Source organism: Ornithorhynchus anatinus, chromosome 3, assembly GCF_004115215.2.
Source record: "Ornithorhynchus anatinus isolate Pmale09 chromosome 3, mOrnAna1.pri.v4, whole genome shotgun sequence".
Lineage (NCBI taxonomy): Eukaryota > Metazoa > Chordata > Mammalia > Monotremata > Ornithorhynchidae > Ornithorhynchus > Ornithorhynchus anatinus.
In genome coordinates this window covers 5,980,968-6,005,496 of record NC_041730.1, presented here as the reverse complement: position 1 = coordinate 6,005,496, position 24,529 = coordinate 5,980,968, and the positions used below count along the sequence as shown (strand labels likewise).

General features: G+C 60.1%; 1 protein-coding gene across 1 annotated transcript; it reads right to left on the bottom strand.

The window, feature by feature from the left end:
- Positions 1-208: 208 nt before the first annotated feature.
- SF3B2 (splicing factor 3b subunit 2) lies at positions 209-20,378 on the bottom strand. The gene is made up of 22 exons (XM_029060160.2): positions 20,183-20,378; positions 18,516-18,562; positions 18,320-18,397; positions 17,376-17,639; positions 15,384-15,431; positions 14,784-14,901; positions 14,230-14,339; positions 13,870-13,966; positions 13,602-13,693; positions 11,096-11,311; positions 10,735-10,872; positions 8,947-9,027; positions 6,525-6,752; positions 5,229-5,378; positions 3,929-4,018; positions 3,708-3,815; positions 3,457-3,564; positions 3,115-3,257; positions 2,873-2,974; positions 2,312-2,411; positions 751-936; positions 209-466 (listed from the first exon to the last, which is right to left on the bottom strand). The coding sequence occupies exons 1-22, from the start codon at positions 20,343-20,345 to the stop codon at positions 395-397; spliced, it is 2,739 nt and encodes a 912-aa protein (XP_028915993.1). The 5' UTR covers positions 20,346-20,378; the 3' UTR covers positions 209-394.
- Positions 20,379-24,529: the final 4,151 nt, after the last annotated feature.

Genomic DNA, 24,529 nt, shown 5'->3' with positions numbered 1-24,529 from the left:
CAAGCGCTCGCAATGCACAACTCAGCAACGTTCAAGCCCCGAATTTCGGTGACCCCCCCCCCCCCCCACCCGCCCGGGTCCAGGCTCCAGCCAGCTCCTTTGGCCTCCGCCCCACTTCTAAGTGTCACGAAAAAGGGCCATCCCTCCTCGTTTTAAGCGGGAGCAATTCCGTCATCACCCCCGCACGGGGAACGTATCCGCTCCCTTCTGTCACTGGCACGGCTTTATTTACAAAACAAATCCATTATAAGAACAGGAAACTGAAGGCGAGTCTCCCGAAACGGCAGGGGACCAGGCCCTGGGGAACCGGGAACGGAGAATGAGAGGCAGGTGTCCAGGCTATTGGCCTCCCGGGGAGGGGAGGGGGGAGCGAATGTTCGAGGCAGAAGGAAAGCTAAAACTTGAACTCCTTGTACTTCTTGCTGCCGCCCCGGCTGTCCTGAGGCTGGGCCTTCCGCTTCTTCTGCTGCAGAACGGGAAGGAAAAAGGGGTCGGGAAGAAATCGGGGTCACGCAGAGTCTCGCCCGGCCGATCGGGCCCCGGGGCCCGCTGGTGGTCGGCACGGGGCCCCGGCCGCGCTGCCCGCCTCGGGGAGGGGGTCTGGCTCCAAGAAGCTCCCCGCCCCCTCCTCCGGGAGTAGAGAGAGGACATTTGGGACGCGGCCCACCCTCCCCGCCCCCGACCCGAGGGCGTCGTCGCCTCCGGGACCCGCCCGACCAGAGCCCGCCTGCCTCCGGGGCGGCCCGTCACCTTCTGCTTGGCGGCGTGCTCGGCTACCATGTCGCTGAAGTCCTCCTTCTCCACCTGGGCCTGCTGCTCCCGCACGTGCTCCTCGTACTTCTGCGTCATAGCCATGGGGTCCAGCTCCAACTCCTCGGGGGCCAGGGCCACCTCCACTCCTTGCGGCTCGGGGGCCGGGCCCTTGCGGCTCATCACCTGGAAGGAAGCGGGCGTCGGGGCGCCGCTGGGAAAGCGGCGGGGCCTGGCGGGGAGAGCCTGGGCGTCGGGGGACTTGGCTTCCGAACGTGCCTGTGGGACCTCGGGCGGGTAAACCTCACTTCTCCGGCACCGGGTTCCCTCACCTGTAAAAGGGGGTGAACCTACGGTCCCTCTCCCCGGGAGCGCCACGAGGGACAGGGACGGCGTCCAACCTGATCTCCTATCAACCCCGGCTCTTAAACGCCACGATGATCATCATCATCATCACTGTCGGCTGTCCAGGTTTCGACAGTCGAGAACCCCCCCCCGGCTCCATCACACGACCGCTCGCCCCGGGCCGAGTTAGGATCCAAGCTCTGCCTTTCCCGGATCCCTTCCCCGGCTCCCAAACGATCAAGAACATCTACCGGGCAACTTCCGAGTAAACAACTCCGAGCACCTGGAAGAGTACAACCGGGAAAGCGCACAGCACAGCGGAAAGAGCTCCGGCCCGGGAAGTCGGAGGACTGGGGTTCTAATGCCGGCTCTGCCGCTTGCCTGTTACGTGACCTCTGGGGAGTCACTTTACTTCTCTGGGCCTCAGTTTCCTCACCTGCAAATTGGGGATTCCATATCCGTTCTCCCTCCCGCTCAGACCGGGAGCCCCACGTGAGGCAGGGACTGTGTCCGACCTGGATGGGTACCCTTCATTCACCCGACCCTCGGCCCCACGGCACCTCCCCCTCTAATTATAATAACGATGTTGGTATCTGTTACGCGCTTACTATGTGCAGAGCGCTGTTCGAAGCGCTGGGGGAGATACAGGGTAATCACATTGTCCCACGTGAGGCTCACAGTCTTCGTCCCCATTTTACAGATGAGGGAACCGAGGCATAGAGGAGTTAAGTGACTTGCCCACGGTCCCACAGCTGACAAGCGGCAGACCCGGAATTCGAACCCATGACCTCCGACTCCCAAGCCCGGGCTCTTCCCACCGAGCCACGCAGCTCGCGGTGGGCAGGAAACGTGGCTGTTTAATGTTATACCGTACCTCCCGGGCACTTGGTACAGCGCTCTGCACACCGTACGTGCGCCATAAAGGCGACCGATTGCTTGGTTATCTTATCTAGCGCTTAGAACAGTGCCCCAGCGCCGGGCACATAGTAAGCGCTTGACAAATGCCAACATCGTTATTATTACACATCCCCTAGCGCTCAAGGTGGCCCGGGTTTTTCAGCATTTACCAAACGCCACAATGATCGGAATCGTCGCCCTCGAAAGACCCGTTTCCTACCCTCGAGGAGGTTGGGAGCACCTCCTTCCCCGGCCCTTCCCGGAGCCCCGGAGCTCCGGGCCGGAGCCGAGCCGGCCCGCCTCCCGCACCCCTCCTCACCGTGGACATGTCATAAATGTGGGTCGAGCCCATCATGGCGCCTCCGACCGTGGCCGTCCTCTTCTCCGGCAGCACGGTGAACAGCTGGGGCGTCTCGCTGCTGTGGGGACGAATCGCGGTGACCGTTAAAACGCTCACCCTGTGCCGGGCACCGTACTAAGCTCTGGGGTGGAGACAAGCAAATCGGGTCGGGCACAGTCCCCGTCCCGCATGGGGCTCACGGTCTCAATCCCCATTTTACAGATGAGGTGACTGAGGCCCAGAGTAGTGAAGGGACCGTCCCCAGACAAGTGGCGGAGCCAGGATTAGAACCCACGACCTTCCGACTCCCAGGCCCGCGCCGAGAGAGGGAGCGGGGGGTCAGCCCGAGGAGCGTGGCCCTTTCTGGTCCAGTCCGCGGGCGAGACGGAGGGGAGGGCCTCCCCCCCCCGCCCCTAGATTCCTCCGGGCAGCTCGGCCAACAACGGCACACTCGGAAAGCGGGCTGAGCCGAGCGCCACGTTCCCAGCGAGAGTTCTGGTCCGCCGCCTCCCGCCCAACCCCACCCGGGCCCGTCCTCACCCATCCATGGCCTCCTCGATCTTCTTCTTCCTCAGTTCGATGAGCTCGGGGGTCTCCATTCCAGCCGGCACTGACGAGAAGCCTCCGGGGGTGATGAGACCACTGTGCGGGGACGGCCGAGGACGGCCGGAGGAGGGAGGGCACCCGGCGGGCGCCGGTCAGCCCCGGGGGCGGGGGTCCCCACCACGCACCGTCCCCCCCGGGACCCCGCCCCCCCCCCCGGCCGGAGCCAGGCGGCCCACCTGTCCGCGGGGGTGATGAAGCCCGTCTCGTCCGGCTTGTCCTCGTCGCTCTCCTCCTCCTCCTCCTCCTCCGACGACTCCTCATCTGACGGTTCCAGCTCCCCCCAGGGGGTGCGGTCAATCTCCTCCTCCTCGGTCTTGGTCTGAAGCACGGAGCCCGGGGCGGGGGGGGTCCCCAGGGGACCGGGTCACCGCCGTCCCCAATCCCGTCGCTTCCCCCCGCTCCCCCGGCACCGAGGCCGACGGCCCCCCGAGACCAAAGTCACAAGTGTGTGTGTGTCCCCCCCTCCGCGCTTCCATCACTCCAACCCCGAGGAGCCCCGGGGGGGGGGGGGCCGGTACCTGGAACTCGGTGGCGTTGGTTCCGAACACGTCCCCGTAGAGCGGCTTCCCGGTCTCGTCCACGGGGGGCTTGCCCCAGCCGCCGGCGTGGTAGCCGAAGGAGCAGCCCTGAGAGGGAGGGGGCCGGGTGGGTCCGCGCCGCCTCCCGGGGCGGAACGCCGGGCACCGGAGAGGGAAGCCCTTCGGGTCGGCCCGGCGGCGAGCCGGGGAGGGGCGGGGCGACGGCGGGGGCGCGGGAGGGGGCGGCTCACCTCAGGGATGGGGGAGTTGAGTCCCGGGATCTTGAGGTTTGGGTACGAGGGCGGCGGTCCGTACCGCTGCATGGCAATCAGCCACGGCGGAGGAACCTTGTGGGCGTTCTGAGGACGAGAACGGGGCGTCGTCGCGTACTCTCGGCCGGCCCCGGGGCGCCGCGACGCGCTGGCTGGGCGCCTCTCGGCTCCGCCCCCCGGCCCGCCTCCGCCCCACTCACCGGTCCCACGGGCATGCCCAACGCGATCCGCAGCTCGTCCGACAGGTCTCCTGGCTTCTTCTCCTTTAAGCGGGTCTCGAACTCTTTCCCCTGAAGGAGACGGGAAGGCCCGTGACCCACCTGCCGCCCACCCCCCCACCCCCGCCCCTAACGGCGGTCTGCACGGGCAGAGAACACCCGGGGAGACGGAGGAGAATGGGGGCCGCCGTCTCAGTGGGGCGGGGGAAGGGAGGGTTTCGGGCGAGAGCCCCTTCCGGGGCCTCCCGACGAAGGGGAGCATCGCGAAGGCTGGGGGCAGACGGGAGGGGAGGTCGGGGGGGGGGGGGGACCCCAAAATTTAAGGGGTGGGAAGACTGCCCATCCCTCTTCCCAAAGGGCACGGAGCTTAGGGTTCTAATCCCGGCTCCGCCGCTCGCCGGCTGTGTGACTCTGGGCAAGTCACTTCGCTTCTCCGGGCCTCGGTGACCTCATCTGTAAAACGGGGCTTAAAACCGTGAGCCCCACGAGAGACAACCCGATCACCTCGTACCCCCCAGTGCTTAGAACAGCGCTTCGCACATAGTAAGCCCTTAACAAATGCCACCATTCAGGGAAGCAGCGTGGCTCAGTGGAAAGAGCCCGGGCTTGGGAGTCAGAGGTCGCGGGTTCTAATCCCGGCTCCGCCATGTGTCAGCTATGTGACCGTGGGCAAGTCGCTTCACTTCTCCGTGCCTCAGTGACCTCATCTGTCAAATGGGGATTAAGACTGTGAGCCTCATGTGGGACAACCTGATTACCCTGTATACCCCGGCGCTTAAAACACAACGTTGTTATTATTATTATTATTACAATTCCCTAAATTCATCTGGTCCTCCTTCCACCCTCCAGACCCGCCTCTGGTCTAAACCCAGAGCCGCTTAAAACGCCAAGTCTCCGCGCCCACCCGGGGCGATCGAAAACTCGGTCCCTGGGAAGGCCGTCGGGAGGAGGCAGAGTGACTCGGTCGACGGGACTCGCTGAGCGCTTACTCTGTGCGGAGCACCGGACCGAGCTCGGCCTCGGAGCTTACGGCGAAGGGGTCGAACTTGCGCTTTACGTTTTCGGCAGCGGGGAGGGCGAAAGGGAAAGTGAAGATCTGAAGGGAGACTGGGAGGGGGGTCCCCCACCCACCTTGGGACAGAGGCCCGGGGTGAGCGAGGCCGAGAGCTCAGCTCCGACGGCCCCCCACAGGGGAGTCCCGGAGGGGTGGAGTTGTGCCGCGGGTGACGCCGGTGATTTCCTCCCACTCCCCGCGCCCCGGCCAGGCTCTCTCCCCGGGCACCTCGTAATACAGGTCTCCGTGGATGGTCAGCTTGGGCTTGGTCTGCCACTTGAAGAAGGCGTCGTGCAACTTCTGGTAGTCGATGTCGATCTTCCCCATCTTGGGCCGCACCTTCTCCCGCATCTTGGACTTCATGGTCTTCTGCTCCTCCTGGGAAAGGCGCGGGTTGAGGCAAGCTTCTCCGGGAGGGTGGGCCCCGTACCCCCGCAGACCCCGCCGGGAGCCGGCGGACTCCATCCGTCAGAGCCTCCTAAGCCCGCCCGGAGCCCCCAGCCCGCCCCACGGGGTAGAATCCAACCACCGCTGGGAATATCAACCGCCTCCCGGTTCTGCACAGCCAGGGACGTCCGGCAGCGGGGCGGGACCGGTTCCGGAACCGGGCCGGGAGCGAAGGGGGCCAAGCCGTGGCGCGGGCGAGAGAGAGGGACCGCCGGGGGTGGCCGGGGTCGGGCAGTCAATCGACAGCGTCGATCGAGCGCCTCTCGCGCGCGGGGCGCCGGAACAAGCCATCGGGAGAATACGAGCGTAGCGGGTACTGAGCTCCCACTGGGTGTTGCAGGCTTCAGACCGCAAACTCGCTGTCGGCAGGGAATGCGTCCGCTGACTGTTCTATTGGACTCTCCCAAGGGTTCGGTACGGTCGTCTACACACAGTAAGCGCTCAATAAATACGACTGAATGAACGAACGCGGTGCCCCGGATCGGGTGGAGTAAGGAAGGGACCCACCCCCTGCCCACAGGATCCCGGGCCCCGGGCGGCTCTGCCGTGACCCTCGGCCTGCACCTTGGGCCACGTCGGTCTGGATCCCCATCACGTCCTAGGTCCCAATTTCGGGAAGAAACTATCCAGTTAATCCAATGATACGGCGCCGGAGCATTTCATTCGTTCATTCGATCGTATTTATCAAGTGCTTACTCTGTGCAGGGCACTGTACTAAGGGCTTGGGAAAGTACGACACCACAGTAGACCATGAGGATCCCTGCCCACAACTAGCTCACGGTATTGGGGGCGGGGGGCAATACAAATAAATGGAATGACAGATATATCCATAAGTGGTGTGGAGCTGGGAGGGGGAGGGAAGAGCAAAGGGAGCAAGTCAGGGTACGCAGAAGGAAGTGGGAGATGATGGCGCTTAGTCTGGGAAGGCCTCTCGGCTTTGAAGAGGAGGAGAGTCACTGCCTGGCGGATTTGAGGAGGGAGGGCGTTGGCGGCCAGAGGCAGGACGCGGGCCGGGGATCCTCGGGAAGAGCGGGAGGAGCCGGTCCCGTCCTACGGCCCCCGGGACCCCGGCCTTACCTTCTCCTGCAGGGCCTCGCGCATCTCCTGGATGCCCGTGCGCTTGATGAAGTCTGGCAGCTCGAAGGGCGGCTTCTCGATGCCCCGCTTGCCCTGCAGGTACTTGCGCTTGAAACACCAGTGCCGGGGCACCGGGACCGAATTGCGCGTGGCCTTCAGGTGGACCAGCAGCTTGGGGTCCTGGGCCGTCACGTCGTGCATCTCCACCACGTCGGGCCGGGCCACCAGCTGCAAGGGACGCCCGCGGCCGCCCGTCAACCCGGGGCCGCCCGGCGACCCGGGGCCGGGCCCCGTCCCTCGGGCCCCGCCTCTTTCCGCAACTCCCCGAGAGGGCCCCGGCCCGCGGGACCCGAGCCCTCCGCCCGAGGTCGCGGCCTCCGGCCCCGGCCCCCGAGGGCTCCACCTCCGCTCCCGTCACACGGGATTTCTGAGGAAAAATGTGGCTTCTACCCAGATGACACGCAGCGTGGCCTAATGGATAGCGCACAGGGCCCGGGAATCAAAAGGACCTGGGTTCTGATCCGGGTTCCGCCACTTGTTCGCTGTGTGACCTCGGGTATGTCACCTCACTTCTCTGGGGCTCGGTTCCCTCGGCTGTAAATGGGGATTAAGGCTGTGAGCCCCATGGGGGCCAGGGACCGGGTCCAACCTGATGAACCTGTCTCTCCTAGCGCTCGGTACGGTGCCGGACGTACGGTAAAGGCATAGCAAACACCATTACGAAAAGAATAAGTTATTGCGGTAGCCAAAAATACCAGAAAGATGCCAGCCGGGAGCTGAGCATGAAGGGGAGGAGCCCGAGAAGCAGCAGAGCCCAGTGGATAAAGCACGGGCCTGCGAGTCAGAATAATAATACTGGTATTCGTTAAGCATCTACCCTGTGCGGAGCACCGTTCTAAGGGCTGGGATAGATGCAGGCTCATCAGCTTGTCCCACGTGAGGCTCACGGTTAATCCCCATCTTCCAGATGAGGTCACTGAGGCCCAGAGAAGTGAAGTGACTTGCCCACGGTCACCCAGCTGACAGGTGGCGGAGCCGGGATTCGAAGGCATGACCTCTGGCTCCCAAGCCCGGGCTTGGATCTGGGTTCTAAGCCCGGCTTCACCACCTGTCGGCTGTGTGACCTTAGGCAAGTCACTTCGCTGCTCTGGGTCTCAGTGACCTCATCCGGAAAGCGGCGATTAACAGCGCGAGTCCCACATGGGGCAGGAACTGCATCCACTCCAGCGCTCAGAACGGTGCTCGCCACACGATAAGTGCTTAACAAATGGCGTGAATTAAATTCCTTTCTGGCCAGTTCGACCTCTCAGCCAGGTCACCAATGATTGCCCCGAGGAGGACAACGACCTCTCGAGAACCAGTGGTGTGTGCTCAGCTGGGCACCTGGACGCTCACTAGCTGAAAAACGCCCAGGCCCTGCCTCCTGCTCCCTCTGCTCCCGTCGGCGGTCCTTTTCGCAATTTCGGGCACGGAATTCACCGCGTCAGTGGCGTCGGTCCCTCTATTTTTAAGGTGCCTGTTCAACGTTTACCAGGTATCGGGCACCATTCTAAGCGCCGGGGTAGATACGAGCTAATCAGGGCGGACAAGTCCCTCTCCCACATGGGGCTCGCCACCTAAACAGGAGGGAGGACGGGTACTGAAGCCGAATTTTAGAGGTGAGGAAACAGACCCAGAGAAGCGCCAGAAAAGCAGCGTGGCTTAGCGGACGGAACACGGGTCCGGGAGTCAGAAGGGACCGGGTTCTAATCCCGGCTCCACTGCGTGAGCTCACGCGAGTCGCTTCGCTCCTCTGTGCCTCGGTTCCCTCCGCTGTAAAATGGGGATTAAGACGGTGAGCCCCGCGGGAAACGGGAATTACGTCCCACCTGACTACCCCGTATCTACCTTAGAGCTTAGAATGGTGCTTAGCACATTAGTTAGAGTTTGACAGACACAATTTAACAACAGAGAAGTAAAAAGCGAAGTGACTTGCCTAAGGTCACACAGACGGCCAGTGCCTCTGCCTCCCAGGCTCGGGCCCTTTCCAGCGGCCACGCCGCATCCTGCTGTTGCCACTGGTAGTATTTACTGAGCGCCCCCAGGTCAGGTAGCCCGCTTGAGGAGTTCAAAATATAGAAGGGAGCCGTTCTCTGCCCGCAGCGGGCTTCCTCTCCAACAGGGGAGACCGACGGAAAGTATCTACCGCCCCCGTGGTCAGAATGAGCCGCTGAATAAACGGGCACAAGCTGAGGTGGGTCTCGATGAGGTCACGAGCACTACGGGTGGCTGACGGGGGTCTCTGGCTTATTGGAAGAGGTGGGATTTTCGGAGGCCTCTGGAGGCAGGGAGAGTTGGCGGGCGGGGGGGGGGGGGGGGCCGGTCCGACGCGTCTTGCCCCCCCAGCCCCCACCGCCCCCCGGGCCAACCCTGTGGCTTTTACCTGCTTGAGTTCCGCCACCGTGAAGCGATTCATTCTCCGTAACTTCTTCTTAGACAGCTTGGGAGCTTCTGGTTTCTTCTCCTGCAAGGGGACAGACGGGTAAATCCTCCAAGAGACCGGCCCCGCTCACTCCGCTCATTCCTCCGGGAACCTTTCTCAAGGGGCACCGCGCGGCCCGATGGAAGCGGCACGGAGCCGGAAGCCGGGAGACCCCAGTTCTAACCCCAGCTCTGCTGTGGGGCCTCTCGGGGCCTCGGTTTCCTCATCTGTAAAATGGGAATAAGATCCCTTCTCTCCCTCTCTCAGACCGTGATTCCTGTGACATCTGTATCCGAAGAGCTGTGGTCCCGGGGAGGGTGGGCGGTAGCCCCCCGCTTAACCCGTATCCCAAACTAAGGCCCCCTTTCCTCCGCTCCCCCCCACCGCTGCCTCGACCCGCTCCCTTTGCTCTATCTCGCCTTCCCGCCCCACAGCACTTGCGTATATGCGTACGTATTTATAATTACAATTCTATTTATTTTTTACTAACGATGCGTACGTATCTATAGAGGAGCAGCGTGGCTCAGTGGAAAGAGCCCGGGCTTGGGAGTCCGAGGTCATGGGTTCGAAACCCGGCTCGGCCACTTGTCGGCTGTGTGACCGTGGGCGAGTCACTTCACTTCTCTGGGCCTCAGTCACCTCGTCTGTAAAATGGGGGTTAAGACTGTGAGCCTCATGTGGAACAACCTGATTACCCTATATCTCCCCCAGCGCTTAGAATAGCGCTCTGCACATAGTAAGCGCTTAACAAATACCAACATTATTATTATTATTATTATAATTCTATTTATTTAAAATGACGCTACCGATGCCTGTTTACTTGTTTTGATGTCTGTCTCCCCCCTTCTAGACAGTGAACCCATTGTGGGCAGGGGTTGTCTCTATCTGTTGCTGAATTGTACTTCCCAAGCGCTTAGTACAGTGCTCCGCACACAGTAAGCGCTCAATAAATTCGACTGAATGAATGTGCGGGTCAGGGACCGTAGCCCGCCTGATTATCTTGAACCTACCCCGGCGTACAGCACAGTGCTCGTCACAGAGTACACGCTTAATAAACACTATTATTATTATTATTAAGCACTCTTCTCGCTGTTGTTATTCATAATTAGTAATAGTAATTGTGGTATTTGTTAAGCGCTTACTATGTGCCAGGCTCCGTACTAAGAGCTGGGGTGGATACAAGCAAATCAAGTTGGACACAGTCCCTGTCCCACCTGGGGCTCACAGTCTGAATCCACATTTTACAGACGAGGTAACTGAGGCACGGTGAAGTCGAGTAACCTCCCCAGGGTCACACGGCAGCCAGGTTGAGCGGGGCACTCTACCGAATGCTTGGGAGCAAACCATCGGAAGAAAAGACTAGCGGGTGGATTTGCCATTTCTTCCGAAAAGTTATAGTAATAATAATAACGTTGGTATTTGTTAAGCGCTTACTATGTGCAGAGCACTGTTCTAAGCGCTGGGGGAGACACAGGGGAATCGGGTTGTCCCGCCTGGGGTTCACGGTCTTCATCCCCATTTTACAGATGAGGTAACTGAAGAGAAGTGAAGCGACTTGCCCGCGGTCACCCAGCTGACAAGGGGCAGAGCCGGGATTCGAACCCATGACCTCGGACTCCCAAGCCCGGGCTCTTCCCACCGAGCCCCGCGTTCCCCTCCCAATCCCTGGGCTTCGCCTTGCCGGATTCCGGAGCCCGGAAGCAAACCGAGTCACGCCCAGCGCGGCCCCGGCCCCGGGCCCCCCCTCACCTGTTCGTCGTCACTACTGTCGTCGTCGCTGTCCTTGCGCTCTTCCTCGAAGCCCTTCTTCTTGGGGGCCGCCGAGCTTTCCAGCTTGTCCGACTTCTCGGGCTCCTTCTCCTTTTCTTTCTTCACGTCGTCCGTCAGCTGCCAGGAGGGACGGGAGGGGCGGGAGGGGCGGCGGGGACACGGAGGGGAGGAAGGCCGGAAGGCCGGGAGGAGCAGAGAGGGTGAGCGCCCGGTGCCCGGCGGGCCTCTCTCCCCCAGACGCTGCCTTCCGGTTTACAGAGCTCCAGCCCTGCTCCCACCTTCCCTGGCCCCAGTTCCGCCTCATCCCTCAGGCTCTCCCCGGCGGTCCCGGCCGGCCCACCTTGAAGGCCTCGAAGATCCTCTTGAAGAAGACGAAGTTGGGCTCGTAGATCTCCGGCTCTTCGGTCACGTACTCGATCTCCACGGCCGCGGCCGGCGGCTCGGGGGCCCGCGCCTTGGCCGACTCCTTCTCCCCCTCCGAGGCCGCCGCCGCCCGCCCCCCGGCCGCCTTCTGCGGCTTCTTCTTCTTCTTCCGGTTCCGACGCTTCCGGTTCTTCTGCGGGGAGACGGGAGGGTCGGGGGGCGGGGGCGGGGGTCCGGGCCCCTCCACCGGCCTCCCCTCTCCCCTGGGAGGCCGCTCCTCGGCCTCCTCTTATCCCTGCGCTTCTCAATTGATCAAGGGTCTCAGCGGGCACCCGCTGAGTTAGGGTACCGTACCAAGCGGTTGGGAGAGTACGACGGAGTCGGCAGACACGGTCCCTCCCCTCGAGGAGCTTTCAAACCACCGGAGGAGACGGGCGCTAAACTAGAAGGGGGAAGGAGGGACGACGACGACGACGAGAACGGTACGCGTTAGGCGCCGTTCCGAGCGTTGGAGCCGACAGGGGTTAAGCGGGTTAATCAGAGAAGCGGCGTCGCCCGGTGAATAGGACGCGGCCCTGGGAGTCCTAAGGACCCGGATTCTAATCCGGGCTCCACCACCTGTCGGCTGGGTCATCTTAAAGCGAATGACTTCGGCTTCTCTGTGCCTCTGTTCCCTCACCTGTGAAACGGGGATTGAGACTGAGCCCCACCTGGGACGGGGACCGCGTCCGACCCGATGAACCGGTGCCTACCCCGGCGCTCGGTTCGGCGCCTGCGTGAGCACTTGACCTTCATTAAATCGTATCCATTAAGCGCTTTGCCGTGTGCGGAGCACTGGGCTAAGCGCTCGGGAAAGCACGGCACGACAATGAACAGGGGCGACCCCCGCCCGCACGAGCTCGCCTATCAGAATTAGGTTGGACACGGTTCCCGTTCTACGAGGGACTCGTAATCTAAGGAGGGAGGAGAGCACGTACTGGATCCCCATTTGACGGGCGAGGTGGAGAGAAGCGAAGCGGCTTGCCCGAAGTTACCGGGCGGAAAAGGGGCAGGGCCACGGCGGGAAGCCAGCTCCTCTGCCGCCCCGGCCTGCGCTCTTTCCATTAGGCCACGCTGCTTCTCTGGGAAACAGGGAGTTAGCGTTTAGGAAACGGGATCCGTAGAGAAGCAGCACGACCTAGTGGAAACGAGCCGGGCCCGGGAATCAGAGGACCCGGGTCCACCCCGTCTGCCCTGTGACCCCGAGCAAGTCACTTCATTTATTTCTAACGCCCGCCGGCTCACCGTACCTCGATCTCGTCTACCTCGCCTCCGCCTTCTCGTTCGCATCCCCGCCCCTTCGCATCCAACAGACCATCGCTCTCCCCACCTTCCGAGACTTCTTAAAAGCACGCCTCCTCCTGGAAGCCTTCTCCGATTCCTCATTTCCTCTTCTCCCACTTCCTCCGCATTCCCCTCGAACGTGGATTTGCCCCCTTGATTCTCCCTCGGTCCCACGGCACCTACGTCCCTAGCCGTGATGCACTGATTTACATGGATCTGTCTCCCCCTCCGGACTGTCGGCTCCCGGTGGGCGGGGCACGTGGCTACCGACTCTTTACAGAAGCAGCGCGGCTTAGCGGAGAGAGCCCGGCCTTGGGAGTCAGAGGTCGTGGGTTCTAGTCCCAGCTCTGCCACGTGTCAGCTGTGTGACTTTGGGCAAGTCACTTGGCTTCTCTGGGCCTCGGTCCCCTCATCGGTAAAATGGGGGTGAAGACTGTGAGCCCCACGTGGGACAATCTGCTTACCCTGTATCCACCCCAGCGCTTAGAACGGTGCTTGGCACACAGTAAGCGCTTAGCAAATGCCGTACTTACTAACTATTATTATTATTATTACTCTCCCCCCAAGCATTTAGTAAGTGCTCTGCACACAGTGAGAGTTCAGTAAAGTTGACTGATTCACTTCTCTGTGCCTCAGTTCCCTTATCTGCAAAATGGGGGTTTTATCCTCCTTCTCCCTCCTACTTAGTTTATTACCCTATTTATTTTGTTAATGGGACGTACATCCCCTTGATTCTATTTATTGCTATTGTTTTAATGAGATGTACGTCCCCTTGATTCTATTTATTGCCATTGTTCTTATCTGTCTGTCTCCCCCGATTAGACTGTAAGCCCGTCCAGGGGCAGGGACCGTCTCTGTTGCCGATTTGTCCATTCCGAGCGCTTCGTTCAATGAGCTGCACATAGTAAGCGCTCAATAAATACTGCTGACCGAATGAACTACGAGCCCCACGTGAAACCTGACGGGCCCGTATCTCCCCCCAGGGCTCAGGATGGTGCCGGGACACGTAGTAAGCGCCTAAGAAATAGCACCATTATTATCGCTGTGGTAGGACGTACGCGTAAGTGCCCCCCGAAGACGAGCGGAGGCCCCGGGGAGCCCCCTCCTGCCTCCCGCTGGCCGCTGCTCTCTTCCGTGGACGCGGGGCCTTAAACCCGTACCTCTTTCTTGGACAGGGAGGCTGTGTCGTCCTCGGTCTCTGAGGTGGAGGCCGCCAGGGATGACCTGGTGTCTGTCTCCATGTCCTCTTCGTCTTTAAGGCGGGCGAAAGAGGAGCTGGGGCTCGTCTCGGAGAGCCCCCACCCCTCCTGACCCGCCGGCCAAGGACTGGGCGGTGCCCTTCTGCCGGGAGGGGACGGAGGTGGCTGGGATGGCCTCCCGCCCCGGCCGGGGGGACCCGCCGCACCGCCGTCCTCGGGGACCACTCACCGTGCACGGAGGTCAGCTCTTCCTGCCTGATCTCTTTCAGCTGGAGGATCTTCTCCAAAACCTGGGGGATCTTGGGCCCCACGGTGGGGTCGTCCACCTGCCAGAGACTCCCCGGTTAGAGGGCGCGATCCCCTCACGCCCACTGGCCCTCCGAGAGCTCCCTCCTGACGCCCTGACTAGATGGGAAGGGACTGGCCCCACGGGCCCCGTTCGTCAGGGAGTCGGGCCCCGCTCCCTCCCCGGGCCCAGGCCGCCGGCTCGTGGCTCGGCAATCGGGCCGCACGCCTCCCCCGGCCCGGACCCCCACGGGACCACAGGAGCTTACGCCGCAGCGCCTGCAACTCTGACCGCCCGGCTCACCTCTCGGTTTTCTTCTCCCGGGGGAGGCGGGGGGCCACGGGGCCTTGGTACCGGGGCTCCCATGGGGACCCCAGGGAGCGGCGGGCCAACAGGACCCACAGGCCCACCGGGACCGCCGGGGCCGCCGGGACCGACGGGACCGACGGGGCCGATGGGGCCGACGGAGCCGACGGGGCCGGCGGGGCCGATGGGGCCGACGGAGCCGACGGGGCCGGCGGGGCCGACGGGGCCGGCGGGGCCGACGGAGCCCACGGGGCCCACGGGCCCGACGTGGCCGACGGGCCCGACGTGGCCGACGGGCCCGACGTGGCCGACGGGCCCGACGTGACCCACGGGCCCGACGTGGCCCACGGGCCCGACGTGGCCCACGGGCCCGACGTGGCCGACGTGACCCACGGGTCCGACGTGGCCCACAGGCCCGACGTGGCCCACGGGTCCGACGGGAGCGGCTACCAAAATGAGATGAGAGGTTCGACGTCAGAAAACCCGGCCCCGGGTGAAGAATTATCGATTCTCCCTCCCCGCCGCCAGCCCTCCAGGCTCCAGGCCCTTACCCCGGGGGACCATGGGAGTTCGGACTCCCATGGGGACCATGTCTGGAGGGGGCCGGGGAACCGGGGCCACCATCTTGGCCATCTCCTGCTGGCGCTCCTGTTCCAACAGCACGGCCGCCTGTAACGGGAAACGGGAAAACGGGGGAGCGTCGGCGGAGTGGCTGGAAAACGCCTCTTCGACGGAAGGGGGATGGGGAAGACCGCAAAGGCCCCAGCCTGGCTTCCCTCCATCCCAAGCTCCGCCCGGGGGGGGCCCAGCCCTTTCAGGAGCCAGACCTGGCACCTGGGTAGAAGAGCACGGATCTCGAAGTAAGAAGCCCGGGCTCTGTGGACGTGGGCCGGGCTTCCCTCTCCATACAATCAGGGTTCAAGTGGATCTAGGGCCCCCCACTCAACGTCCACGCTGCCGAAGGTCTCGGGAAAACGAAAAGCACGGGGGACTCGGGATCGACTGGAAGAAAAGTTTGGGGGGGGGGGGGGGGAGGCAGCCTAGAAGGGAAACCCAGAGCCGATTTCCAACGTCTGCTTTCAGCGTCCTGAAGGTTTCCGGGACACTTCTGGACCACGAGGCCGGGGGCCAAAAGGGGATGGGGCACTTACCCGCTTCTGCTGTTCCAAGAGCTCATGTTCCTTCATGGAGTGTTCTCCCTAAAAGAGAAAGGGAAGTGAGGCCCGGCGGAAAAAAGCACGGCCCGGGGAGTCAGGAAACCTGGGGGCGGGTCCCAGCTCTGCCACTGGCCTGCTGTGGGACTCTGGAAAGAACCTCTTAATCTCTCCGGGCTTCGGTTTCCTCATCGGTATAACGGGGACGAGACAGACGGTGGATCCCAGGAGGGGCGGGACATTTACCCCATCTGCCGGCCCCGTATCTACTTCCTACATCTCCTCCAAGAGGCCTTCCCTGATTAAGCCCTCCTTTCCTCTTCTCCCGCTCCCTTCTCCAGCCCCGACTCACTTCCTTCATTCATCCCCCTTCCAGCCCCACGCCACTTACGTCCGTATCTGCCACTTGTTTGTTTATTTCTACTAATGCCTGTCTCCCCCTCTAGACCGTAAGCACGTCGTGGGCAGAGAATACATCTGCCGGACTGTAAGCGCTCTTCCACGCGCTTAATTCGGTGCTTTGCTCCCAGTAAGTGCTCAGCGAGTACCAAATGAGTGCTGACTGTGAGCCCCAAGTGGGATCTGATGATCTTTATCTAACCCGGCGCTAAAAAGTGCTCGATACCCGGTAAGCACTTAGACACCATAATTACTATTATTGCCCTAGTGCTAAGTACCTATTAAATCCCATTATCGTTAACATTAGAGACTCGCCCCTTCACGGCTCTCTTTTGCCCCTCAACGTACACCGGTCATTCTGACCTGCTTCCGACCCTCTCGCACTTACGAACCCCCTCGGGGCTCAAATCTGAAGCCGCTGCTGAAGACACAACTCTCGGTCCAACAGACCAGCCCCCTCCGCCCGCCACGACCTTCTCCCGCTCCCTTCTGCGTCACCCTGAGTCGCTCCCTTTCTTCTTCCCCCGTCTCAGCCCCACGGCGCTCATGTCCGTCTCTGACATTTATTTATGTGTTCGGCTGTCCGTCTCCCACCTCTACACCGTAAACTCGTCGGGGGCAAGAAACGGATAGCGCCCGGGCTCTGGGAGCCAGACGTTCACGGGTTCTGTTCCCGGCTCTGCCATCTGTCTGATGTGTGACCTTGGGCAAGTCACTCAACCTCTCTACGCCTCAGTTAACTCAACTGTAAAACGAGCCCCATGTGGGACCGGGTCTGTGTTCAACCCAGTTTGCTCGTATCTACTCCAGTTCTTAGTACAGCACCCGGTACATAGTGAGTGTTTAGCAAACGCCATAATTACTACTATCATATTGTACTTTCCCAAGTGCTTAGTACAGTGCTCTCCACACAACAGGCACTCATGGCTCAGTGGAAAGAGCATGGGCTCGGGAGCCCGAGGTCACGGGTTCGAATCCCAGCTCCGCCACCTGTCAGCTGTGTGACTGTGGGCAAGTCGCTTCACTTCTCTGGGCCTCAGTTCCCTCATCTGTAAAACGGGAAGGAAGACCGGGAGCCTCACGTGGGACAACCTGATTATCCTGTATCTGCCCCAGTGCTTAGAACAGTGCTCTGCGCATAGTAAGCGCGTCACAAATACCAACGTTATTATTGAGAAGCAGCGTGGCTCCGTGGAAAGAGCAGGGGCTTGGGAGTTAGAGGTGGTGAGTTCGAATTCCGGCTCTGCCCCTTGTCAGCTGTGCGACCGTGGGCGAGTCGCTTCACTTCTCTGTGCCTCAGTTACCTCATCTGGAAAATGGGGATTGAGACTGAGCGCCCCACGGGGGGCAAACCCGATTCCCCTGTGTCTACCCCAGCGCTCAGAACAGTGCTCGGCACATAGTAAGCGCTTAACAGGTACCAACGTTGTTATTACTATTAATAACGACGGCCTACGTTAAGCGTTTACTACGTGCAAAGCGCCGTAATAAGCGCCGGAAAACAAATACCCCGTCACGGGCGGGGACCCCCTCCCCAGCCCCTCTACGACGGCAGCCCCTCGAGACCGGCCCCGACCCCGCAGTTCCTACCTGCTTGGCTCTCTCCTGCTTGGCTCGCTCCTCCTGCTGCATCAGCAACGCCGCCTGCTGCTGGGCCAGCTTCAGCCTGTCCTCCTCTGACAGGGCCACCGGATCCCCCACCCGAATGGGAGGCGGGGGCACCAGGCCGGGGGGCCGGGGCCCCACTCCCATGGGGAAACCGAGTCCGAGACCCGGAGGGGGCGGCGGGGGCGGCGGGGGCGGCTGCAGAGGGGGGAGCCCCATGGGGGGCGGGGGCAGAGGTATCCCAGAGAGCTGTAGGGAAGAGAGATCGGCAGAGAGAGACGGGAAGCAGCGGGGCCCAGTGGAACGAGCACGAGCCCGAGAGTCGGAGGACCCGGGTTCTGATCCCGGCTCTGCCATTTGGCTGCTGGCAGACCGGTCACTTCACTGAGCCTCAGTTCCCTCATCCGTAAAACGGGGATTAAAACCGAGGGCCCTACGCGGGACCGGGACGGCGTCCGTCCTGATTATCGCGCATCTACCCCAGCGCTTAGTACGGTGCCTGGCGCCTAGTGAGCGCTCAACAAATACCATCATCATCATCATCATCGCCATCAGAACACCGGGGCGACCGGCGCTTAGTCGGCCGGCAAGTCCCCCGGGGGAGAGAAGCAAACACCGAGCACCCGGGGTCGGGGATGATCCCGATCCTGAACTCAAGTCATCGCGCCACTACTCGTTCTGTGGTCTGTCTCCGCCTTCTAGACTGTGAGCCCGTCGTCGGGCAGGGATCGTCTCTGTTGCCGAACTGTCCATTCCAAGCGCTCAGTACAGCGCTCTGCACACGGTAAGCGCTCAATCGATACGACTGAATCATCATCATCGTCGTTACGATTATAAGCACCTCACGGCAGCCTCCAGGCCCACCCCGGGGCTCCCTCCCAGGGCGGTATTGGGGGGCGGGAGGGGGAAGCCCCCTAGCAGGAGCTTACCTGGGCAGCCATGGGGGGTGGTATGGCTTTGTCTCCATCCTCGCCCCTCAGGACCGGGCGGTTGAGCACGATGCCCGTCTGCGGTGGGGAGGGCCCCGGGTCAGGCCGCTGCGGCCGGACCCCGACCCCCCAACTCCCCCAGGCCCCCCCCGCCCGCCCGGAATCCGGCCGCCCTGCCGCCCGGCCCGTGGCTGACCTGTCGGGTGTAGCTCTGCAGCCTCTCCACCAGCTCCTCGCGGCTTCCTGGGGGGCACAGGGGAGGAGAGGTCAGAGTCCCGCGCCCCAGGTGCCCCCCACCCCCAAAGAAGGAGAAGCAGCATGGGGCAGTGGACAGATCGCAGGCCTGGGAGTCAGAAGGTCACGGGTCCTAATCCCGGGCTCCGCCCCTCCGTCTGCTGCGTGAACTCGGGTAAGTCATTTCCCTTCCTCTGGGCCTCAGTTCCCTCCTCTGGAAAACGGGGAGACCGTTGGGCCCCAGGTGGGACAGGGACCGTGTCCGAACTGATCTGCTTGGATCACGATAATAATAATGATGGTATCTGTTAAGTGCTATGTACCGAGCGCTGTTCTAAGTGCTGGGAAGGATACAAGGTGATCAGGTTGTCCCCCGTGGGGCTCCCAGTCTTCACCCCCATTTTCCAGGTGAGGGAACTGAGGCCCAGAAAAGAGACTCGCCCCAACAGGCACGGCTGACGAGGTGTGGGGGCGGAATTAGAACCCACGACCTCTGCCTCCCCAGCCCGGGCTCAGCGTGACTCAGTAGAAAGAGCCCGGGCTAGGGAGTCATTAGTCGTAGGTTCAAATCCCGCCTCCGCTGCTCGTCAGCTGGGTGGCTTTGGGCAAGCCACTTCACTGGGCCTCAATGACCTCACCTGTCAAATGGGGATGAGGACGGTGGGCCCCACACGGGACAACCTCATCACCTTGTATTTTCCCCCCCAGCGCTTAAAGAAGCAGCGTGGCTTAGTGGCAAGAGCCCGGGTTTGGGAGTTGGAGGTCATGAGTTCGAATCCCAATTCTGCCACTTGTCAGCTGCGCGACAGTGGGCAAGTCACTTCATTTCTCTGGGCCTCAGTGACCTCATCTGCAAAACGGGGACAATAATAATACTCCTTATGATCGCCGGGGCTTAGAACAGCGCTCTGCACATAGTAAGCGCTTAGCAAATACCAACATTAATGAGAACAGCGCTGTGCACAGAGTAAGCGCTTAGCAAATACCAACATTAATGAGAACAGCGCTTGGCAGAGTAAGCGCTGAACAGATACCGATATTAATGAGAACAGCGCTTGGCACAGAGTAAGCGCTTAACAGATACCAACATTAATGAGAACAGCACTGTGCACATAGTAAGCTCTTAACAAATACCAACATTAATGAGAACAGCACTGTGCACATAGTAAGCGCTTAACAAATACCAACATTAATGAGAACAGCGCTGTGCACAGAGTAAGCGCTTAGCAAATACCAACATTAATGAGAACAGCGCTTGGCACAGAGTAAGCGCTTAACAGATACCAATATTAATGAGAACAGCGCTTGGCACAGAGTAAGCGCTTAACAGATACCAACATTAATGAGAACAGCGCTCCGCACAGGGTAGGCGCTTAGCAAATAGCACCATTAACGAATGACAACGGCGCTGTGCACACGGTAAGCGCTTAACAACTACCAACATTAACGAGAACGGCGCTGGGCACAGGGTAAGCGCTTAGCAAATACGATCATTAATGAGAGCGGCGCTGTGCACAGGGGAAGCGCTTAGCAAACAGCCCCATTAATGAATGAGAGGCGGCGGGGGGGGGGGAGGGGGGAGGGGGGAGGGGAGGCGCGCACGCGGGCCCCGCGCCTCGGTCGCTTTACCCTGGACGGGCGCCCCGATGTCCGCGAGCTTGGCCTGCAGGTCGGGGACGGGCCAGGCGGCGTAGGGGGCGGGCGGGGGCGGCGGGGGCGGCGGCGGGGGCGGCGGCGGCGGCGGCAGCTGGAGCTCTCCCGCCTTGGGGGCCTCGGGGTGCTCGGTCGCCATCTTCGCGGCGGCTTCGGGAACCGCGGCCGCGCAGGCGCGCCGGACGCCCCGCCCACCTCCTTCCGGCCGGGCGGAGCCGGCCAATGACGGGCGGGCGCCGGCCGCGGGGCACGCCGGGAAATGTAGTTCCACGGCCCCCCCCCCCCCCGGGGCCCGACAGCGGCCTCTCGCGGCGGCGCCGGGGACCCGCCCCGACCCGTAGGCCCGCGCTTGGCCGAGAGTTCGTTCGTTCGTCCATCCGTCCGTCCGTCCATCCGTTCGTTCATCCATCCATCCATCCATCCATCCATCCATCCATCCATCCATCCATCCATCCATCCATTCATTCATTCATTCATTCAATAGTATTTATTGAGCGCTTGCCATGTGCAGAGCACTGTACTAAGCGCTTGGGATGAACAAGTCGGCAACAGATAGAGACTCCATCCATTCATCCATCCATCCATCCATCCGTCCATCCGTCCATCCGTCCATCCATCCGTCCATCCATCCATCCATCCCTCCCTCCGTCCGTCCGTCCATCCATCCATCCATCCATCCATTCATTGCTTAATATAACAATAATAATAATGTTAGTACTTGTTAAGCTGCGTGGCTCAGGGGAAGGAGCACGGGTTTGGGAGTCGGAGGTCATGGGTTCGAATCCCAGCTCTGCCACTTGTCAGCTGGGGGATTGGGTGCAAGTCACTTCTCTGGGCCTCAGTGATCTCATCTGTCAAATGGGGATGAAGACTGGGAGCCTCACGTGGGACAACCTGATTCCCTTCTATCTCCCCCAGTGCTTAACAAATACCAACATTATAATTATTATTATTATTATTAAGCGCTTACTATGTGCAGAGCACTGTTCTAAGCACTGAGGGAGATACAGGGTCATCGGGTTGTGCCACACAAGGCTCACAGACTTAATCCCCATTTTGCAGATGAGGTGACTGAAGCCCAGAGAAGTGAAGTGACTTGCCCACAGCCGCACAGCTGCCAAGTGGCAGAGCCGACATTCGAACCCATGACCTCTGACTCCCAAGCCCGGGCTCTTTCCACTGAGCCATGCTACTCTGTGCAGAGCACTGGACTAAGCGCTTGGAATGTACAATTCAGCAATGGATAGAGACAATAAGAAGTAGAATTTTGGTATTTGTTAAGCGCTTACTATGTGCCAAGCACTGTTCTAAGCACTGGGTGGATACAAGGCAATCAGGTTGTCCCTCATGGGACTCGCAATCTTAATCCCCGTTTTATTCATTCATTCATTCATTCATTCATTCATTCAATAATATTTATTGAGCGCGTACTATGTGCAGAGCACTGTACTAAGCGCTTGGAATATACAATTAGGCAACAGATAGAGACGACCATTGCCCAGTGATGGGCTCACAGTCTAATCGGGGGAGACAGATGGACAAAAACAAGACAGCATCATCACGATAATTTAACAAAAACCAAATAAACAAATATACAATATACAAATAAAATATACAAATAAAGATATATACAAATGAGCACAGTGTTGAGGGGAGGGGAAAGGAGAGGGGGAGGAGCAGAGGGAAAGGGGGTTCAGCTGAGGGGAGGTGAAGGGGGGGAGGGAGAGGGAGCGGAGGGGGAATAGATCTCTGTGCCTCAGTTACCTCATCTGTAAAATGGGGATTAAGACTGCGAGCCCCACGTGGGGCAACCTGATTCCCCTGTGTCTACCCCAGCGCTTAGAACAGTGCTCTGCACATAGTAAGCGCTTAACAAATACCAACATTATTATTATTATTGTTAATATTATTAAAAGGGGAAGCTCAGTCTGGAAGGCCTCTTGGAGGAGGTGAGGGAACTGAGGCACAGAGAAGTGAAGTGACTTGCCCAAAGTCACAGCTGATAAGTGGCTGAGCCGGGATTAGAACCCACGACCTCTGACTCCCAAGGACGTTGCTTCTCTGAAGCGCTTACTGCGTGCCAGGCACTGTTCTAAGCGCCGGGGTAGGTTACAAGCAAATCGGGTCGGACACAGTCCCCGTCCCATATAGGACTCACAGTTTTAATCCCCATTTTTACAGGTGAGGGAAGCGAGGCCCAGAGAAGTGAAATCACTTGCCCAAGGTCACACAGTGGTCAAGTGGGGGGCTGGGATTAGAACTCATGACCTTCTGACTCCCAGGCCCTAGCCGCAGCTCGTCGGCTGTCTGGCCTGAGGGCCCGGACCCGGAGTTTACGTACTCGAGCACTTAGTACAATGCTCTGCACACAGTAAGCGCTCGGTAAATATGATTGAATGAACAAGCCATCAAATTGAGACCGTGAGCCCCATGTGGGACAGGGACATGTGTCCAACCCCATATGCTTGTATCCACCCCAGCGCTTAGTACAGGGCCTGGCACATAGTAAGGACTTACAATACCATAATAATCATAATTATTATTTTTATTATTATTAAATAGGATTGGACACAGTCCCTGTCATTCATTCATTCAACCGTATTTATTGAGCACTTACTGTGTGCAGAATGGTACTCATGGTCTCCATCCCCATTTTACAGACGAGGTAGCTGAGGCCCAGAGAAAGAAAAAATGGTGGTGTTTGTTAAGCGCTTACCATGTGCAAAGCACTGTTCTAAGTGCTGGGGGATACAAGGTGATCAGGTTGTCCCACGCGGGGCTCACAGTTTTAATCCCCATTTTACAGATGAGGTAACTGAGGCACAGAGAAGTGAAGTGACTTGCCCAGAGTCACACAGCTGGCAAGCGGCGGAGCCGGGGTTCGAACCCATGAACTCTGACTCCCCAGCCCGGGCTCTTTCCACTGAAGCCACGCTGCCCAAGGTCACCCAGCAGACAAGTGGAGGAGCCAGGTTACCCTCCTAAGTGCTTTATACAGTGGTGCTCCATAAATAAATAAATAAATATAGGTGTCCGTTCATTGTTATAGTGTATTCATTCATTCATTCATTCATTCAATAGTATTTATTGAGCGCTTACTATGTGCAGAGCACTGTACTGAGCGCTTGGGATGAACAAGTCGGCAACAGATAGAGACAGTCCCTGCCGTGTGACGGGTTTACGGTCTAATCGGGGGAGACGGACAGACGAGAACGATGGCACTAAACAGCGTCAAGGGGAAGAACATCTCGTAAAAACCGATGGCGACTAAATAGAATCGAGGCGATGTACAATTCATTAACAAAATAAATAGGGTAACGAAAATATATACAGTTGAGCGGACAAGTACAGTGCTGTGGGGATGGGAAGGGAGAGGTGGAGGAGCAGAGGGAAAAGGGGAAAATGAGGCTTTAGCTGCGGAGAGGTAAAGGGGGGATGGCGGAGGGAGTAGAGGGGGAAGAGGAGCTCAGTCTGGAAACGCCTCTTGGAGGAGGTGATTTTTAAGTAAGGTTTTGAAGAGGGAAAGAGAATCGGTTTGGCGGAGGTGAGGAGGGAGGGCGTTCCGGGACCGTGGGAGGACGTGACCCGGGGGTCGACGGCGGGATGGGCGAGACCGAGGGACGGTGAGGAGGTGGGCGGCGGAGGAGCGGAGCGTGCGGGGTGGGCGGTAGAAAGAGAGAAGGGAGGAGAGGTAGGAAGGGGCGAGGTGATGGAGAGCCTCGAAGCCTAGAGTGAGGAGTTTTTGTTTGGAGCGGAGGTCGATGGGCAACCACTGGAGTTGTTTAAGAAGGGGAGTGACGTGCCCAGATCGTTTCTGCGGGAAGATGAGCCGGGCGGCGGAGTGAAGAATAGACCGGAGCGGGGCGAGAGAGGAGGAAGGGAGGTCAGAGAGAAGGCTGACACGGTAGTCTAGCTGGGATATAACGAGAGCCCGTAATAGTAAGGTAGCCGTTTGGGTGGAGAGGAAAGGGCGGATCTCGGCGATATTGTAGAGGTGAAACCGGCAGGTCTCGGTAACGGATAGGATGCGTGGGGTGAACGAGAGGGACGAGTCAAGGATGACACCGAGATTGCGGGCCTGCGGGACGGGAAGGACGGTCGTGCCATCCACAGTGATAGAGAAGTCTGGGAGCGGACCGGGTTTGGGAGGGAAGATGAGGAGCTCAGTCTTGCTCATGTTGAGTTTTAGGTGGCGGGCCGACATCCAGGTGGAGACGTCCCGGAGGCAGGAGGAGATGCGAGCCTGAAGGGAGGGGGAGAGGACGGGGCGGAGATGTAGATCTGCGTGTCATCTGCGTAGAGATGGTAGTCAAAGCCGTGAGA

Excerpts from the sequence above, each read along its gene's own strand:
- SF3B2 (XM_029060160.2), bottom strand. The coding sequence starts at position 20,345 with ATGGCGACCGAGCACCCCGAGGCCCCCAAGGCGGGAGAGCTCCAGCTG. Across the intron at positions 11,312-13,601 it reads CCTCCCTGTCCAAGAAAGAG|AAGAACCGGAAGCGTCGGAA; the intron begins GTACGGGTTTAA and ends GTCTCCCCGCAG. Across the intron at positions 6,753-8,946 it reads CGGTGGCGGAACTCAAGCAG|CTGGTGGCCCGGCCCGACGT; the intron begins GTAAAAGCCACA and ends CGTCCCTTGCAG.